This window comes from Lissotriton vulgaris, chromosome 5 (assembly GCF_964263255.1).
Source record: "Lissotriton vulgaris chromosome 5, aLisVul1.2, whole genome shotgun sequence".
Classification (NCBI taxonomy): domain Eukaryota; kingdom Metazoa; phylum Chordata; class Amphibia; order Caudata; family Salamandridae; genus Lissotriton; species Lissotriton vulgaris.
Window position 1 is genome coordinate 2,026,400,184 of NC_141693.1, and position 20,736 is coordinate 2,026,420,919.

The 20,736-nt window shown below is 49.2% G+C and overlaps 1 protein-coding gene across 2 annotated transcripts in view; it reads right to left on the minus strand.

The window, feature by feature from the left end:
• Positions 1–20,736, minus strand: part of CIZ1 (CDKN1A interacting zinc finger protein 1) — a 748,675-nt gene that overhangs the window by 192,980 nt on the left and 534,959 nt on the right. For both annotated transcript variants that reach the window (XM_086924896.1, XM_086924897.1), the window contains exon 11: positions 6,069–6,159. In XM_086924896.1, coding sequence (XP_086781022.1) covers positions 6,069–6,159 — 91 coding nt within the window. The remainder of the gene's footprint in view (positions 1–6,068; positions 6,160–20,736) is intronic.

Consider the following 20,736-nt stretch of genomic DNA (forward strand, 5'->3'; position numbering starts at 1 on the left):
CCCCAGATCCTTGTGCAGAATCTCCATTTACCACTTGTCTTTGAGCCTACCCGCAGCTGCTGTTTATACCGGATACTTTCTCACTGCGACGACTACCACTTGTGCACCAATACTCACCATAAGTGCTATTTATAAATGATGCCATGTCACTTCCAAGCATCGCTTTTATTTTAGTTTACACCTAAATCTGTTTTTGACCTTATCGTATTGTCAATACCATTGTACCTGTTTTTTTCTCTATGTATCAATCTGAGATACTCACAACCTTATTTACTGCTCGCATCATGTCAATTATTCTTTTTTTTAATCGTTTTTAGGTCGAGCTGACCTAGCATTCAATGAGAAAACTTTGAATGCTGTCAGCAAGACAACTAATGTTACCCGTATTTGGGAATGTGGACAGCAATGTGCCACGCGCTTTTCCTTTCCAGTTTTCACCGCGGGAGCGCGCCTCTCAGACGTGCTTGCGCAGACACGTACACACAGCCCCTGCTTTCGCTTGGCTTGCATGCAAACACGGCGCACACACACACACAGCCAGCCCCCACCCCCTGCACTCACACAGGCGCGCGCGCACATACACATGCTGCCGCCCCCCTGCACACACACATACAGACATGCACACACAGACACACACACGAGCACCCATGCACGCACCCATACATACAGAGAACCCAACCCCGCCGTCGCATACACACACGCGCCCCCCCCCCCCGCCCGCCCGCTCCCGAATACAGTCCCACTTACCGGCAATCCGGTGTTCTGTAGCCTCTGCGGGGCTCTCCCTCGGGCATGGGAGCCCGCGTCACCACTGCTACTCGGGCCAGGAACTCCGTGGGCGCTAATTCGCGCACAAGACGGAAGTCCCGCCCCCACGCTTAGTTTCGTTTTCATGAGTGCGTGCGCACATCTTGTTTTATGGTTTCGATCATGGACAAAGAAGCTTGTGGGAGCTTACCTCCTCGGCACTCGAAGTGGTGGTACAGCAGTCACAGCATGAGAAACAGAACATGTTAGCTTAGGGTCGAGTAATTCAAGAGGAGCCCGGAGCTGGCGCAATGAGGTAGAGAGACGCGTAATACCCTCTTGTTTTTTCGTGAGAGTGGTGGCTAGCGTGACACAGCTTTATGGTCACCGGCGGTAGATTAGCTCCGGCTCGGAAAGAATATCATTGAAGTCCGGGCCTCTGGGGTTAAGTTAAAGGCCCTGCACCAGCCCCTGCCTTTCCTGCAGCCTTCTTCTATCCGGGGCCGCGCAGTGGCATTGTACTTACTTGCACGCAGTCAGATGCCCTGTGCCCGAGCCGGAGGCACATTGCGTTCTGAATATCTCCTAACCCTCCCCAGCCCGTAGATCACTACTGTCTATGTTTACTGCTCCCTACATCCAACAGCATGAGGAGCAAGACAGCAAGATGTCCTCGAGAGCCGCAGTCTCCGACAAAGTCATCACTGCAGTAGCACGTCTATAGATTGTGCTCTCCGGACTGTTCGGTAGATCTGTGGCTGACGGCCGACTCTGCAGTGATGTATTATATTCATATCAGCGCCTAAAGGATTCAGAGCGCTATATAACTGAGAAGGGCATTTGCGCTCGGTTTAATGGGACTTTCTTATTTTTAAACAATGCTGTCAGTATCTGTCTACATTAAGTTTAATGCACGTCTTTTTAGTTTTCAGTATTATTTATTTTGTATTCGGTGAAAACATTAAGTTTCAACTAGAATATTTCGATTCCTATTTAGTGTTAAATGTGCACCCACTTATGATTCCTGACAGTTTTCAGCACAATAACAAGCTGTTTTTCCCACAGGACTGCACTCCTATGAAAACATTAGATCATTGCGCAAAGACAAGTGCTCAGTTCTAGTTACTTAAGCAGCACGCCTTTATGTGACTATTCCCCCTCTCCGACCCCCCCCCCCCCGTTCCCCTCCCCCCTCGTTGCTGCCTGTGTGAACAGACCCTGGCCTGGCTCCAGGACAGAGGCCTGGGGAGACACTCGGAAAATTAACTGTATCGTCCATTAAAAAAAACGAGTCCGGTGCAAACAAAATTTAACATCTGCGTTCATGTATAATAGTACGTTTAATTGAAAAGTATGAGTCAAATCAACATTAATTGTTATAGATGTTTCTTTAGATTCAGTGAACCACCTTTGCAGGGACACTTCCAGAGGGTACAAGTCGGGACGCTTCAAAACTGTGCTCCCTTCCTTAATTTCCGTCAGATTTCTTTTGAATTGCACATCTCATATTTGTAAAAGTACATTACTATATCGTAATTAATTTGGGATTATGTACATTAGGCCTCTTCCTTGTACCATGTAAACGCACTTAAATTGAATTTAGATGCACAGCTGCTCTTCGTACAAGTATAAAATGTATTTTGTTATTTAAAAGATGTGACTTTACACAGACAAATGGATTTACTCACTAGTACACTTATGAGAGCATGCTGTCATTTGAAGTGTGTGAATATCTACACACAGTGGAAAGGAGTAGGTGATGTGATGCCTTGAAAGTAGGCAAATGCCCATAAGTGGCTGGTATCTTGTGTGTGTTCTTCTACAAACGATTGTGAATTCCAGCCTTGGGTTATGTCAAATATTTACTTCTGTGTAGGTAAGAGTGGGAAGAGAACAGAAAGGGCTTCCTACATGAAAAGAAGAGTTGTGTCTATAGATTGTATAGTTGTGTGAGGCTGTAGATACAAGTCAATAAAATATGCACAGCGCTACAAAGTGAGACAGCAATTGCATTAAGCGCTATATGAAAAGAGCATGTTACATTGATAGGCTGATGGTCTGACTCTGACGGAAGGAAACGGTGCTCCCAATCTGCTACTGAAATGAACGCAGCCTCTGCCAACTCCCGGGGAATTCTGCCTCCGTTAGCCAGGGATGCCCGTGTCCACGCGCCGTCCTCATATGCGGTGCACAGACGGGCTGCCGGGAGGGGGGTGGACCGAGGTCGGTGCGACCAAAGCTTATTAGCTGCAGTCACACCTGATCCCGTGCAGAGAGAGGCCCGTCGGAGCTCCGAGCGCAAACAGAAGCCGAGACTGCGCCTGAGACCGCCCGCGAGGCAGGCACCAATTTCGTGGGCGAATATTCTCATAAAAAATAATAAGATGATATTTTATTCAACACTAGCGACGGGCAGGCTGCGTATAAATCTCTGAAGGGATTACTTGCACGGCAAGGAATCCAATGTACATTCAGCCCTTGGTCTCTTTAGCTGCAAGGATGGAGTCGTGTCCATTCAGTGGGTGGCCTCTCTGCTGGAAAGATAAGGCCACCCATGCACAACCCGTTACTAGCCTCTGCATACAGTGTGCAAGGCCTTTAAGTCCTTGGCCTTTGTTGAATATGATGCCCTATGCAGGCGAAAGGAGTTCAGTCTGCTTCTTTTTTATTTTTATTCTTTGAGTCCGTTGTCCACTCCTGCCGCAAACTATGCTTCTGCATCCTCTGTTGTTCTCGTGTCTGTTTCCGCGCGCGCACACGCGCATCTGTCTGTATGTGTACGCTTGGTTGCACGTGTATTTTATTTGTTATTCCACAACCCAGTGTTCAAATCATCCCTTCACACGTTCGCTCCCATTAAGAGTGCACCATTCAACCCCCATTCACACGCAATCGCATTCGTACGTTTATCACTTGATCTATGAAAGTGATAGTCTGCGGAAGCTACCGTTTAAGCGGCCAGGTGCAGGCAGAACAGGATCATAATAGGTTCCCAGTCCCATAAATTCAGGTGGTTGTTCACGTCTGAGACATAAGGGATAAGAACCTCCCCTGATGCTGTCCATCCTCACACACCGCACCCTCATACACCGCACCCTCATACACCGCACCCTCACACACACTGCACCCTCACACACACTGCACCCTCAAACACACTGCACCCTCAAACACACTGCACCCTCAAACACACTGCACCCTCACACACTGCACCCTCACACACCGCACCCTCACACACCGCACCCACACACACACACCACACCCACACACACACCACACCCACACACACACTCTGCACCCTCACACACACACTCTGCATCCTCACACACTCTGCACCCTCACACACAGTTTATCTGTTATTTTCTTCATTCATTGGAAAGTTTGCTCCCTTTAAGATCTGAGCACAGCTGCCTGGTCCTGTTTATGGCTAATAGATCATGTCTGTAGCCACACTGCACCCTCACACACACCGCTCCCTCACACACACCGCTCCCTCACACACCGCACCCTCACACACCGCAACCTTACACATACTGCACCCTCACACACACTGCACCCTCACAGACACTGCACCCTCACACACCGCACCCTCGCACACACTGTTCCCTCACACACACACTGCACCTTCACACACCGCAGCCTCACATACCGCACCCTCACACACCGCACCCTCACACACACTGAACCCTCACACACTGCACACTAACACACCACACACACACACACCGCACTGCACACACACACCGCACCCACACACACACCGCACCCACACACACCGCACACACACACACACACACCGCACCCTCACACACACTGCACCTGCACACACACTGCACCTGCGCACACACTGCACCCTCACACACTGCACACACACACACACCGCACACACACCGCACCCTCACACACCGCACCCTCACACACCGCACACTCACACACCGCACACTCACACACACTGCACCCACACACACACTGCACCTGCACACACACTGCACCTGCACACACACTGCACCCTCACACACATTGCACACTCTGCACCCTCACACACTCTGCCCCCTCACACACTCTGCACCCTCACACACTCTGCAATGGAACATACACTCCAAATACCACTCAGTGCCACATAATTATATGCAACATAATTGCACACCTCATACTTACTCTACTCAATTCAACATAAATGCACTTTATCTATCTGTTTATCTATCTATCGCCCTCACTCTAGCTATCTGTCTATCTATCGCCCTCACTCTATCTATCGCCCTCCCTCTATCTATCGCCCTCTCTCTATCTATCTATCGCACTTACTCTATCTATCGCACTCACTCTATCTAGCTATCGCATCACTACAGCATCACTCAGCACCACCACAGCATCACTCAGGGGCACCACAACATCACTATGCGCTACCACATCATCACTGAACGCCACAGCATCACTCGTCACCACCACAACATCACTCAGCGCCACCACAGCATCAATCTGTGCAACCATTCAACAACAACTGGTTCAAATATGTTCTCTCAATGTTTCAAGCTTTATTACAAATGTCACAAAAAGATGTTAATATTTCACTTCTGTTCTTGGATTTCCGTCACAATAAAATACAATGAACATAATCTTTAAATATTTACAAAAGCTATTGCCATTATAAATTACAATAACTTTTATTTCAGTATTAATTCTTAAAAAAATTAAAAGCCATTTTTATTTGTAATATTAATACATCTAGGTCACGTAAATACAACACATATTGCATTACAAATGCTATAGGTGTCACATTTGAAAAAGTTAAAAGTATTGCCATTGTAAATAACAAAGCTATTTCGCTATTTTCAAAACCAACACATAAATAAAAAAATTGTCAATGCCAATAGCTCAACTTTCCTATTGTGAGACCTATTGCATTGCAAATGCTTGTTGTACGTATGATTTTGATTTGTGAAATCAAATGTTGTCCTCTTAGGAGATGAAGTTTATTTCGATGTGGAGTGCTTCCATGCTTCTTTGCTTGGATCCTTAAAGAAGCATTCTCAAGCTGCAGCCTATTTGGAGACACTGCACTTTTCAATTAAAAAGTGTTTGTGAAGGTCTTCTGTTCCCTTTTATCTATGTTTGAAGTTGCCATCTTCTTTTAGGGAAAATTAATGACAATTGGCCAATATGTCCAGTATTAGGCAATCTAAACTTTCTTTTTGGATTCAATATTGAAAAGTACGATACAGTAAAAAGTGGTCACAGATCACAAACCTGAACATCCCCTAGTGGAGAACATCTAGGTCTACTTACTCAAATTGCTATTGATGTACAATCGCTCATCTTTGTACCTTATGCTCTGGGGTGCGTCGGTGCAGGATCAAATCTCCGCTGAAGTGGAGCTGACAGGCATTGCACCATCTCTGCTGGGGCTTCACTCTTCTGTGAGAACAAAAGAAACAAACCTTTTTTTCAAGCCAACTCTCAAGAAATAAAGGCTTAATCAAGCAACACTGTACATGCTTCAGTCTGCCCTTTACGGCACCCAGAGACTGCCCCCCGCAGACCTCAAGGTTCTTACTCTAAAGCCAACCGCCATCCCTGCAACCCCACACCCCAGCCTGCCCTCTGGAACTTTCCAACCTCCCAAGTCATCTCTCTACACCAAATCACCTTCCAGGTCTGCACTCTACAATGCCTTGATCACAAGGCTTTGCTCTGCACCACCACAAAGTCTGCCCTCTGCAACCCCACACTCTGCAAGACTGCCCTTTGGAACTCATCCACTTCCCAAGTCTATTGTCCACACAAAGCCTCTTCCTAAGACTGCCCTCTGCAGTGCCAAGCCCCCTCCACAGCCTTCAAGACTGCCCTATGCGGTGCCCACCCCCTCCACAGCCTTCAACACTGCCCTCTGCGGTGCCCACCCCCTCCACAGCCTTCAACACTGCCCTCTGCAGTGCCCAGCCCCCTCCACAGCCTTCAACACTGCCCTCTGCAGTGCCCAGCCCCCTCCACAGCCTTCAAGACTGCCCTCTGCAGTGCCAAGCCCCCTCCACAGTCTTCAAGACTGCCCTCCGCACTGCCCACCCCCTCCACAGTCTTCGAGACTGCCCTCTGCAGTGCCCACCCCCTCCCCAGCCTTCAAGACTGCCCTCCGCACTGCCCACCCCCTCCACAGCCTTCAAGACTGCCCTCTGCAGTGCCAAGCCCCCTCCACAGCCTTCAAGACTGCCCTCTGCAGTGCCAAGCCCCCTCCACAGCCTTCAACACTGCCTTCTGCAGTGCCAAGCCCCCTCCACAGCCTTCAACACTGCCCTCTGCAGTGCCCAGCCTCCTCCACAGCCTTCAAGACTGCCCTCTGCAGTGTCAAGCCCCCTCCACAGTCTTCAAGACTGCCCTCCGCACTGCCCACCCCCTCCACAGTCTTTAAGACTGCCCTCCGCACTGCCCACCCCCTCCACAGTCTTCGAGACTGCCCTCCGCACTGCCCACCCCCTCCACAGTCTTCAAGACTGCCCTCCGCACTGCCCACCCCCTCCACAGTCTTCGAGACTGCCCTCTGCAGTGCCCAGCCCCCTCCACAGCCTTCAAGACTGCCCTCCGCACTGCCCACCCCCTCCACAGCCTTCAAGACTGCCCTCTGCAGTGCCAAGCCCCCTCCACAGCCTTCAAGACTGCCTTCTTCTCATCCCCCAAACCTGTTCTCCGTACCTTTCCAAGTCTGTTGTCTTCCCCCCACCCCATGTAGGTCTGCCCAGTAATGCCCGCTCCATCTCCTCTGCACAATCTTAATACCGGACTTCCTATTTTCTTTGGCAGGACTTTAGTATTCCACGTTTCTCCCAATGCAATGTCCTCTGCAGCGCCAACCTCCCCATACTCGTCATCTTCACCGCATAATCTGGGTTTCGAACCCGTCATCCTCCGTTTCCGAGAACTCTTGAGAAAGCAGCAGTTGACTCTCCTTCTAATGCACCTGTCAGCTGTCCGCTCTGGGCATGCAGATCACCTGAGTGCATGCTCGCTCCCCCTTATTTCATTGCCTTTAAATAACTTCCGTGTTAAGTGTGGTGGATATAAACTGCGGATGAATACAGTCGCGGCGCCCTTCTTGGATGAATCTGACTGCATGAAAGGCTCATTCAGGCAAAACCAGATTTGGAGAGGGCTTTCCTCTTTCCTCAGTGGTCCAACACAAGGGAAACAACAAGTAGTATTTTTTGCCAAATATGATTTTGTACAATGAGAGGCGTCCATCTGGCATCCAGAGACATGTTATGGCCTGGGCCGTGAAGGGAGCAATGGGCCAGGACCACCACCTTCTAAGAGACGCGCTTCCGGTCGAAGTTCTGGCCATAATGGCGTAGCTCTTAGAAAACTGTTCCTGCTTCTACTCTGAATGTGAAGCATCTCCCCAGAAGCTGAGGCCAGACTGACCAAGGGTTTGTGGAGGACAAATTCACACAGTGATGACGCGCAGCGAAACCCTTGCAGTGGATTTACTTCCTTGCCTTTTTCTCAGTGTAAACAGCTCTCTGCATTGAGGAGTTTTATGTCCCTCTGTAATAAGGGGGTGTTACTTGGGTGTAACATAGGCAGGTTAGTGTAAACACCCATTGTGTTTGATGTAAAGCCCAATTTACTAAGATAGCCAAAGCAGGCTTTACAGGAGACATACCACCGGCTTGAAGCAGGCGCTAACATGGGAAAGGTTTTAATTTCTACAAATGTTTCACACATTCCATGTGCTCTGTACAGCACACATATAATGCACGGCATGTTTAAGGATTCGTCAAGACATTGGATTTTGCTTTGGAAGAGTATGCTTCTGTGCAACTCAAACTAAACAGCACACACACCCCGCTGCACCATGATGCAAAGGTTGTGTGCAGAGGCAGCCATTTTAAGAAATATGGCTCTTCGCTGCGCTTCGGTTGCCGCACTGCGCTAAACAATAATAAGGAATATGCTACTTACCAGTATGCATCTGTTCTTGGCATGTAGGGCTGCTGACATTCATATCTGTGCATAGATCGCCGCCTAGTGTTGGGTCCGGATGATTGCACATTGTTGTCCTGGAAGAGTCTTCGAAGTATCACCAGATAGGTGGCTCCTCCCCTGGACTACAGTGCGCATGGGCATCGACTCCATCCTCAGATTGTTTTTAGCCATTGTGGCCAAGATGGAGTGAAACTAAGTGAATGATGACCATGCCATGAAATGATATGTGAACACTGCAGCTGCTACAGGCGCCGGGGAGGAGGGCGGGCGATATGAATGTCAGCAGCCCTACATGCCAAGAACAGATGCATACTGGTAAGTAGCATATTCCGTTCGAGGCATGTGGGCTGCTGAATTCATATCTGTGCATAGACTGTATAGCAGTATCTCCTCTAGCGGTGGTTACCTGTACCAGCTGCAGCAGTCTGAAAGAGAGTTTTGAAGACAGCCTGCCTACAGCAGCTTGCTGCTTTGCTTGCACGTCTACACAGTAGTGTTTTGTGAAAGTGTGTATGGTAATCCATGTGGCTGCTCTACATATGTCTTCAAGAGGAATATTTCCCAGAAAAGCCATGGATGCCCCCATTTTTCGCGTAGAGTGTGCTCTTGGGGGGACAGTTAAAGTGCGTTTAGCCTTTTGATAACATATTTGAATGCATTTAACGATCCATCTGGCTATTCCTGACTTGGATATGGGATTCTCTTTATGTTGTGGTGAAAAAGCAACAAATAATTGCTTTGTCTTTCTAAATGATTTTGTTCTGTCCACATAATAAAGCAGAGCTCTCTTTACATCCAGTGTGTGTAGGGCTCTTCCAGCTGCTGACTGTGGATTTTGAAAGAACACTGGCAGTTCTATTGATTGATTAATATGAAAGTGGATATGACCTTTGGCATAAACTTAGGGTTTGTTTTAAGTTCTACTCTGTTAGCATGTATCTGCATGAAGGGTTCTTGAATTGTTAGTGCTTTTAATTCGCTAACTCGCCTGAGTGAGCTAATGGCAATCAAGAAAGCCACCTTTCATGTTGGAAATTGCAGTTCGCATGAGTTTAGAGGTTCGAAAGGAGGTCCCATAAGTCTGGTAAGTACTATATTTAGGTTCCAGACTGGGGAAGGAGGGGGTCTTGGAGGGATCACCCTTTTAAGACCCTCCATAAAAGCCTTGATTGCTAATACTCTAAACAGTGAAAGGTGTTGCCTGTTTTGAAGGTATGCTGCTATAGCAGCGAGGTGTAGCCTTTTTGAAGAGTATGCTAGGTTGCATCTTTGAAGATGCAGTAGGTAACATATAATGTTTTGCATGGAAGCATCTAATGGGTTGATTTGGTTATTGTTGCAGTAAATGACGTATCTTTTCCATTTAGCTGCATAGCACGCTCTAGTAGTTGGCCGTCTTGCCTCCTTAATGATGTTCATGCAATCTGGAGGCAAGTTAAGGTATCCGAACTCTAAGACTTCAGGAGCCAGATCGCTAGGTTCATCTGATTGGGATCTGGGTGTCTGATTTCTCCATGGCTCTGAGTTAGAAGATGGGGTGCGAGGCACAGCCTTTGATGAGGAACTACTGAAAGCTCCAGGAACGTTGTGTACCATGGCTGTCTCGCCCATGTGGGAGCAACTAGGATCATTGTGAGTGACTGTTGCCATAGTTTGCGGACCGCCAGCGGAATTAGTGGTGCTGGGGGGAAAAGCGTACGCAAATCTGCCTGACCAGTTCATCCATATCGCATTGCCCTGTGACAGCGGATGTGGGAACCTGGCGGCAAAGTACTGGCAATTGGAGTTTTATTTTGTGGCAAACAGGTCTATCTCTGGGTGCCCCCATTTTTGAAATATTGGCTGGAGAACTTGGGGATGAATCTCCCATTCGTGTAGTTGCTGGCTGTGTCTGCTGAGCAGATCCGCTACTTGAGTGTCCTTCCCTGGCAGGTGTTCTGCTAGGAGAAACATGTTTCTTGGAATTGCCCACTTACATATGCTCTATGCTAATTGGGACAGCTGTGGAGAGTGTGTTCCTCCCTGTTTCTGGATATAGTACATGGCTGTCATGTTGTCCGTCCGGATCAACACAGTCTTGTTGGACAAATATTTCTTGAATGCTTTCAGGGCTAGAAATATTGCTAGCAACTCTAGTTGGTTGATATGCAGTTTCTTTTGTTTGATTGTCCAGAGCCCTTGGGCTGTGTATTGAAGTCGGTGGGCTACCAAACCTGTCAGTGATGCGTCCGCTGTTAGTACTAGTTGTGGAACTTGCTCTTGAAACAGTCGCCCCTAGGAAAGGTTTTGTGGGTTCCACCACTGCAGAGAGTTGTAAGCGTGACTGTCTACCAACACTAGGTCTTTTAGTAGTCCTTGAGCTTGGTTCCACTGTCTTGCAAGACACTCTTGCAGTGGAAGCATTTGAAGTCGGGCATGGGGGACAATGAATATGCAGGAGGCCATCATGCCTGTGAGCTGCATGAAGACTCGAGCTGGCTGTAGGAGAGCAGGGTCTGCTTCCTATGTTCACCCCCACTTTTTGCTTTGCTTTACTGGTTTTCGACTTAGATATGGCTGTGGGCCACAGCACAGATGCACTATCTCTAAATTTACACCATGTACCCTAGGTACATCCACAATTGGGAATTGGTTCACCTTGTCAGCCCCTGTAGAAGTGTACCCTAGGTACTCAGGGCACAGGTGTAACCAAGGCCTACCAGGGGCTGCAGCATGTATTATGCCACCCCTGGCTGGCCACTCAAATAGACACAACTGGCTGATCACTCAGCTGGGGCAATGTCGTGTAACCACCCCTTGCTTAGGTGTAGTATTCCTATACCTACTTATATATAGACACATAGTAACCTGTAAGTCACTCCTATGGCAGGCCTTAACAATCCTGGGGACAGAGTGCTTGGTTATGTGTGAGAGGGTGCTCTAGCATGATCTGAGCCTGTCTGCAGCTTCGGAATCATGTCCTTATAGCTGTTCTATGATATTGCCATACCATATCATCCTCACTGTGGTTAGATGCTAACTTTGGTTTGGCTTTATCCAAACATGTTGTGTAAGGTGTCATACGCTTTGGAATACTAACCCCCTCGGGTTAGTCACTACTGCTCGAACAGCCAGGCCTTGAGTTGTTTCCTGAAGAAGAGATGGTTCTGGGTCAGCCGTAGATGGGTGGGGAGGGAGTTCCCCGTCTTGGCCGCCAGGTGGGAGAAGGATCTTCCTCTGGCGGTGGAATTGCGAATTCGTGGGACGGCGGCGAGGGCGAGGCTGGCGGATCGGAGCTGGCGGGTGGGTGTGTAGAATGTGAGGCAGCTTTTGAGGTATTTCGGGCCCATGTTGTGGAGAGTCTTGTGTGCGTGGGTGAGGAGTCTGAACGTGATCCTCTTGTTGACGGGGAGCCAATGCAGGTCTTCCAGATGAGCAGAGATGTGGCTGTGACGAGGAATGTCCAGGATGAGTCGTTCTGTATGCGCTGGAGTCTTTTCTGGAGTTTGGCTTTGGTTCCAGCGTAGAGGGTGTTCCCGTAGTCCAGTCGACTGGTGACAAGGGCCTGGGTGACCGTCTTCCTGGTTTCGGTGGGGATCCAATGGATCTTTCAGATCATCCGCAGGGTGTTGAAGCAGAATGATGCGACGGCGTTGACTTGTTTGGTCATCGGAGGGAGGAGTTTAGGATGAAGCCCAGGTTGCGTGCATGGTCCGTTGGCTTGGGTGCGGTGCCCAGGGCAGTTGCCCACCAGGAGTCGTCCCAGGCAGAAGGGGATGGTCCCAGGATGAGGACTTCCGTCTTGTCTGAGTTCAGTTTCAGACGGCTGAGTTTCATCCATTCCGCAACGTCTTTCATTCCTTCCTGGAGGCTGGCTCTGGTGGTGGCGGGGTCGTTGGTGAGGGAGAGGATCAGCTGGGTAGCGTAGGAGATGATGTTGAGGTTGTGTTGGCGTGCGAGGGCTGGGGCTGAGTGAGGATCCTTGCGGAACGCAGCAGATGGCTTCAGTGGCCGCAGATCGGAACGGGGGGAGGCGGACTCTCTGGGTTCTTCCGGCGAGGAGCGAGATGATCCACTCCAGGGTCGCTCCTTGGATTCCGGTGTTGCTGCGGGGCTGTATCAGGGTGCGGTGGCATACAGTGTCAAAGGCTGCTGAGAGGACTAGGAGGATGAGGGCAGCAGTTTCCCCGTTGTCGAGCAGGGACCTGTCGTCGGTAGCTGCGATGAGAGCGGTCTCGGTGCTGTGGTTTGCTCGGAAGCCGGACTTTGAGGGGTCGAGGGATCCGTTTGTCTTGAGGAAGGCGGAGAGTTGTTTGTTGACGGTCTTCTCGATGACTTTGGCCGGAAAAGGGAGGAGCGAGATGGGGCAAAGGTTCTTGAGGTCCGTGGGGTCCGCGGTGGGTTTCTTCAGGAGGGCGCTCAGCTCGGCATGTTTCCAGCTCTCCGGAAAGGTGGCGGATGCTAAGGAGCTGTTGATGATGTTCCGGAGATGGGGTGCGATGATGGAGTCGGCTTTGTTGAAGATGTGGTGTGGGCAGGGGTCAGTTGGGGAGCCGGAGTGGATGGTGTTCATCAGGCGGGTGGTGTCTTCAGTGCTGACAGGGGTCCAGGTGCAGAGGGTGGTGGTGGGGGGCGTTGGTTCGGTGGTTGGGTGCGTGGTCTGTGCGCCAAAGCTGTTGTGTATGTCGGCGATCTTGCGGTGGAAGAACGAGGCGAGTGAGTCGCAGAGGTCTTGCGAGGGTGTGATGTTGTTGTTGCAGGCGCTGGGGTTGGAGAGCTCTTTCACTATGCTGAAGAGTTCCTTACTGTTGTGGGTATTGTTGTCCAGGCGTTCTTTGAATGTTGTCCTTTTGGTGGTGCGGATCAGCTGGTGGTGTTTGCAGGTGGCGTTCTTGAGGGCAGTCATGTTTTCTGTTGTATGGTCGTGGTGCCAGGCTTTCTCGAGGGTGCGGCAGGTTTTCTTGGAGTTTTTGAGGTCATTGGTGAACCTCGAGGCTTTCCTGCTGTCGGGTCTGCTGGAAGGGTTCTTCAGTGGTGCGAGGTCATCGGCGCAGTTGGTGAGCCACCGTGTGTGGTTGCGGGCTGCTTCGCTGGGGTTCGTTGCGTTGGTGGGTGGGTTCTGGCTGAGGGCGGTGGTGAGTTGGTCGGCAGTGATCGTGCTCCAGCTTTTGCGGGGAACCTGGTGCGGGTGGTGGTGGGTCGTGGTTCTCCTGAAGTTGAAGTGGACGCAGCTGTGATCTGTCCAGTGTAGTCCGGTGGAGTGGCTGAAGGAGATGTGCTTGCTGGAGGAGAAGATGGGGTCAAGCGTGTGGCCGGCGTAGTGGGTGGGGGATGTCCAGCAGTTGCTTGAGTCCGAGGTTGGAGAGGGTGTGTAGCAGGGTGGCGGTGTTACAGTCTTTTTTGTTCTCCAGGTGGAAGTTGAGGTCTCCTAGGAGGATGTAGTCTGAGGAGGTGAGGGCGTGCGGGCTGACGAAGTCTGCGATGGTTTCGCTGAATTGTGTGCGTGGTCCCGGGGGTCTGTAGATGAGAGTGCCTCGGAGGGTGGTCTTGGGGTCGGTGTGTATCTGGAAGTGAAGGTGCTCGGCAGCAGTGAGGGTGTCGTCGGAGTTGGTTGTGATGCAGATGGTGTTTCTGTGGATGATTGCGATGCCTGCTCCGGTTTGGTTGACGCTGTCCCTCCGGGTGATCTTGTAGCCATCCGGGATGGCTATGGCGATGTCGGGGGCTGAGGAGGCGTTCATCCAGGTTTCTGTGAGGAAGGCGACGTCTGGTGATGTTGTGTCAAGGAGGTTCTAGAGTTCGACGGCGTGCCTGTGGACGGAGCGGGTGTTGAGCAGGATGCACTTGAGGTGATTGTTGCTGGTGCTTGGATTGGCGGGTGCGGTGCAGGTTCGGAGGCAGGTGAATTTGCAGGCTTGGCAGGTGAAGGGTCCGTGGGTGCGTTTCGGGATGGCTTGGTAGCAGGCGGGGTTCCGACTAGTGTTGAGAGCGTGGAGGGTGGCGGCGTAAGTACGTTGGGTGGGCTGGCCTCGTCGAGGGCCAGGGGTCCTGGCGCTGGGCGCGGTCCAGGCGCGGACGGGCGCAGACATGCTTGCCTTTGGCGCGCCTTCGGCGAGGCCGCTGCGCGTACGCGTAGACTCCGCCATAAGTGGCGAAGTGGGAGGGAGGAGCAGCTGGGAGGCAGGAGCGGGGTGGCGGATGGGAGAGGTAAAAGAAGGGAAAAAGCGGCGGGCCGAAGGGGAGCAGCGGCAGGGAGCGGGGTGAAACAAGCGGTAAAAAACGGTCCTACGGGCAGCGAAAAATAACAGCTGATACCAGGGGCGGCAGCAGGGCACAAGTACAGAGTCAGTCACAACATATGCACAACAATACAGTGAGAGAAACAGGGGCAACAACAGGGCACAAGAACAGAATCAGGTGTGAAAAAAAGACAAGATCCAGAAAAGAAAACACCTCAGGGGCAGCGGCGAACTCGCAGTGGCAGCGGGGGAGACCAGCGCACTCAGAGGGAGCCGCGAGGTGCGAGGAGCGATCGGCACTGGGGACAGGGTCTGTGTGAGCACAGAGCCTGACAAGACCCAGACCTCTCTGACCCTCTCTTCACGACTGCAGCACAGCTGAGATCCGTGGAGGCGACGAGACACGTGGGATCGGACATCTTGAAAAGCCTGCAATTTGCTACCTGTGCAGCTCCTGAGGCACCCTCGAAGCTGTGCACTGGGGATTGAGAAGCCCCGATCCCGAGCTCCATCTGCGACGGAGATCAGCCCCCCACACTCCACGAGTTCTGCGTTGGGCCCTTCTGCATTTGTTCTACTCGACGCGTTGTCCGGTTGCTGGCCCGTTAGCTAGTAGCCTCTGTGATGACAATCCTTTTGAACCACCTCGCTGGTCCGGTTGCTCCAGACTGGCCCTTGCTTCCCTGCAAAGGTGAAGCCTTTGTTGTATCCTGCGTGGGTTGCCTTTGCCAAGGCTTGTCGACTCCAATCCGGAAGTCGACCCCTCCATCTGCAAGAAACTTCGTGGGACAGCCCGCCTCCAGCACCTGGTCGTCAACGACGCCTCCTGGTCCACGTGGCTGACAAGACAAGCTTCAAGACAGCACCTGATTTCTCCTCGATGTCGTCTGGTTCCTTCCTGGTTCCACCTGGTCACTGGCTAGTGACCCAGACTCTGTCCCCTCTGCTTTCAGGTCCTCTTCATCCTCGATCCAACCTTGGATGGTTTTCTTCCTCCTGGTCGCCTGCAGCATCTTTCTTCAGGTCTCCATAGGCTTCAACGACGAAACCCGACACATCTTCACACCTATGTACCCGCCGTCCGTGGGTGAGGTATTGACTATCCAAGTGTCTAAGTCTCTAGTTGTTTCCTCCTAGCCAAACCGGAAGTGTCCTAAATCTTTCTAAATCTAACTTCTAAGTTCCAATTGACTTTGCATTGAATCCCACGTATGTATAAAGACACTACATGCGTTGCCTGTGGGCCTCCAACTTCTAACCTATTGTCGAGATAGTGTAGCCCCAGGGAATGCCTAGGCCTTTCCTTTTCTCTTGACGTGGTACTTATACCACTTTCTTAATATATGGTTTGCTTCGCCCCTAGGGCCTAACCGTAAATTGTGCAACTTAACGTATAATAACTAAGTGTCTTGTTATGTGCTTTGGCCTCTGACCTCATAAAGAGTTCAGAGGAGTGTGTTAGTAAATAAATACATATATATTTTATATATATATATATATCCTGTGTGGTGTCCTTTCATTTGATATTTAAGGGGTTGCATAAGGTAAAACAGCTGGCTTTACACACCCTCAAGAGTCTTTTAGCCTAAGACTGTTCTGTCCACGCTACTACTAGGATAGCTGGTCTATAAGGTTGACTTACAACCATCACCATAAGAGTTGTTTGGACTGGTGCAAGGTGATCACTAGAATAGTGAACGCCATATACCAGGCCAACTTCTCACACTGGCAAAGAGTGTTTGGCTGAAAATTGCGAATGAGCATCTGCATGTTGGCTATCCTCGCTGACTTTGGATATGCCTTTGCTACTGAGGTATTTATAGTAGCTCCCAGATATTGCTGTGTGGGATGGTTGTAGATGCGATTTTGGGTAGTTTATTGAAAAACCTAGTCTGTGTAGCAGCTGAAGTGTTTGAGACGTGTCTCTTACACACTGTTCGTACGATTTTGCTTGTATTAGCCAATCGTCTAGGTATGGAAACACGTGGATGTGTTGCCGCCTGAGATGTGCAGCTACTGTCGCTAAGCATTTTGTAAACACTCTTGGAGCCGTGGTCACCCCGAAGGTGTTGACCTTCTATTGTGAACCTGAGATATTTCCTGTGAGCTGGATGGATGGGTATGTGAAAATACACATCCTTGAAGTTCAATGTTGCTAGGAAGTCTCCTTGCTGGAGCAACGGGAGCACTTGCTGTAGTGTGATCATATGGAAGTGCTCCAACAGGATGCATTGATTTAGGGGTCGGAGGTCCAGTATTGGTCTGAGAGACCCGTCCTTTTTGGGAATAAGGAAGTATAGGGAGTATACTCCTGTCCCTTGGTGATGGAAAGGGACTGGCTCTATGGCCCCCTTTTCCAGCATGCCTCGTGTTGTAGCAGGGTGATGTGTTCCGTGGACATAGGACGGTGTCTGGGTGGTATGTTGGGTGGGGTAGAAGTGAGTTCTAGGCAATAACCATACTGGATAATTTGTCTCACCCACCTGTCTGTGGTAATTGCGTTCCAGACTGGTAGAAATTGTTGGATTCTGCCTCCGACCGGTGTTAGATGGTCTGGAGGTAGTGTGATGAAGGATTAGTTATTTACCTGTAATCCTAGTTCTCTTCCAGGGGTATCCTAATCAAAGTCATAAGCATTAGAATATTCTCGCCCATGCACGGGACCGCGGAAACATTATATTATATGTGCCCCACATATATATATCCATACAAAACATCAGAGAGGATGTCTTAGGAAACACGGGAGAGAATATTTGCGTATCTCGCAATAGCTACTAATCACATCGCCGCACTCCACAACCACTTACCTAGGGGTACATTTACCACGTAGAGTGTTTTCGGCTCCTCTGGCCCCTCTTGGGAAATCACTTGACCTCCCAACAGATGTACACAGCGTTTGCTCGAGGCATCACTGAGACAATAACACACAGGCAAACCAGATGGGCTACTAAGGCAGGACCTTTTAATGGGAACATCCATGGCAGGGACCAACAGGAATATGTAGCATGTTGTGTTAACTTGTTTTCCTTTCACTATTGTCACCACTAATGGGTATAAGATGACCTTAATTCAGCTGTGACTTTTTTAACATGCTGTATGACGAGAAGGTCATAAATATTGAAACACATGTATTTGGTGAAATACGAACAGATGTAAAATGTTTCTAAAATAATGCTCTCTCTGGGTGTAAAAAGGGTGAAAAGACTGTTCGATACAGGTTCAGACACAATGTAACCATGGCAACATCTGGATTTAACCTGTAACGCTAATTGAATGACACACTCATGTTTCTGTGCATAAATATACGCCCTATACTCAAAGGCAGATGTAGTGAACAAGGCGGAAACGCCGAAACGCGTCTAAGCAGAAACTGATCAAAGAATAAAGTTTGGATTCAGATTCACGGAGTCAGCGCCTTCTTTAATCGTGAAGTTTGGTATGAAAGAATAAATAGGGTGGAAGTCCTTGAAACCCAATGCTGACCCTCCTCGATTTGGCTGCACTGTGTATAGAAGGACACCTGCTGGTATTTCTTCAAAAAAAGACACACAGAGCCCCCCGGAACCTGCAAGAGCCAAGACCCGAGTGACCTGCCAAAACAGTGGGACGCCGACTGTCTGGAGATCCACGACGGCTGGAGAGTAGTTGGAGATTTCCAGGTAAGACGGCCGACAGCTGGAAGTAACGGGAAGCAGGCAAAAAGTGTTCGGTTCATGGGAGAGGGAGACCCGGTGTTTGAGCAATATACACACGGGCAGTGAATCTATGCAAACCGAAATCATTGAAAAAGCATCATCAGTATGTCTGCCGAATGGGAAAGGGAGAGAGAGGAAGCAGCTTTAGATGTATTCACGGACACTGACACAGGCAAAAGCGGCACAAATCCTCCAAGCGCCCAGGCACAATCCACAGTACTGGATGAAACAAAGAAACTACTTATTGAATTGGAAAAACTTCGCAAAAAAGAGACCGGGAAATGGTGGGAAGTGAAATCCCTCACGAGGTACCTGGAAGTGGGAAGAATCCCCAGAGGGCTCAGAATCTTAGTGGCCCCCACGTATGAAGACCCAGACCCGGAAATGTTACAAATGTGGGCTGACAATAGCGCTAAATCCTCAGAAAACATGCTGAAAATCTTAATTCAGTTTGCAGGAAGTGATAGACAAAAAATGATATCTCGCATCAATGAGATAATGCAACAACTTGAACTTAAACCAAATCAAGAGGAAATTACCAAGAGTCTAAATGAAATCAAAGAAAGAGTTCTCAAACATGAAACGGAAATCAAGGAACGCAAAGCGATAAAATTTCAGCGGGACCGCAACGACTATATGAGCGGAAGAATCTATACCTTTGCTAAAAAGTACGACCAAATAAGAAGGCAACCCCCTAAACCACAGGCAAGTGGGGCAAATACAACAGTGGAACAAAGTGAGAACGAAGTGAGAACGAAATCAGCTCAGAGTACGAAACCGATGCTGAAAGTAATCATAGCACTGGCATAGTGGGCCCACCACCAACTCCTGCACAAGAACTGGCTTTTTTAAGAATACAGCGCCTCAGGACACTGAGGCCACGTTTCCCTTCGAAACAAGAGGGGGGAGCAGACAAAGGGAAATCACACAACAAAAATCAAAAACAACAACCATAATCCGGACAAGAAAAAACAGACGGTGGAGAAAAACAAGGCCAAAATCGACAACAGAACAAACCACAAAACAGACGCTACAGACGCCGATAATGGAAGTACAAAATGAAATAGACAACACAGTCATTAACCTAACAGATATGGAATTTAATGCACAAGAACTTGAAATTTTATCCCTGGGATTATAACATATTGTTCTAACACAAACTTTGATTATGCCCAGACTCGCATTGATTTGTTTCAGTATGTTCGAAAACTTAAACTGCAAAAGTATTTTATAAATGCAAAAAAACGCCCAACAATAATCATACAAATGGAAGACCCCGACCGGAATCTGTCAGTGGCTAACATGGAGGCTCTGCAAAACCTAATTGATTTGGAGCAAGAAACAGTAGGCAATGGGATAACACCAAGTGGAGCAGCCATCGCATCAGAACTCAACATTTACGCGACAGTTAAAACAGCTTTCAAACCCAAATCAGAGTTTATGCCCGCAATGCCCAAAGATAATCTGGATTTATTCTCAGACAATGTCATCAAAGACCTAAAAGAACTGTCCTTTCAAAGTACCAAAGAGTATTGGAAGGAAAATGAGGACCACAGAAGGAAATATACCAACCTTATGACAAGGATAAAATCAAGATCTGATGTTGTGGTCAGATGGTCAAACAAGGGGGGGCAACGTGGTCCTTTGGCCCCTACAAATGTACAACAAAGAAGCCCTCACTCAACTCCAAGACAAAGATTGCTATATGAGGATAAGCCCAACCTACAATGTGGGCATTCAAGAAAAATATCACAATGAGTTGTACAGATGGAAAGGAATGGGCCTCATCAATAAGGACGAGTTCAACTATCTAAAAAATGACTATCCAATGACACCTCAACTATACCTAATACCCAAGGTTCATAAAAATGAAGAAACACCACCCGGGAGGCCGATAATATCAGCGATCGGCAGCCTATTCGAAAAAACGAGCATTTTCATTGATTCTTTCCTACAACCTGAAGTCAAAAAGCTCCCGGCCTACATCAGAGACACGGGTGATTTTTTGTCAAAGATCTTCGATATAGAATGGCATGACAACTACCAGTTTATGACATTAGATGTCCAATCGCTGTATACCAGCATCAGACACAGAGATGGTC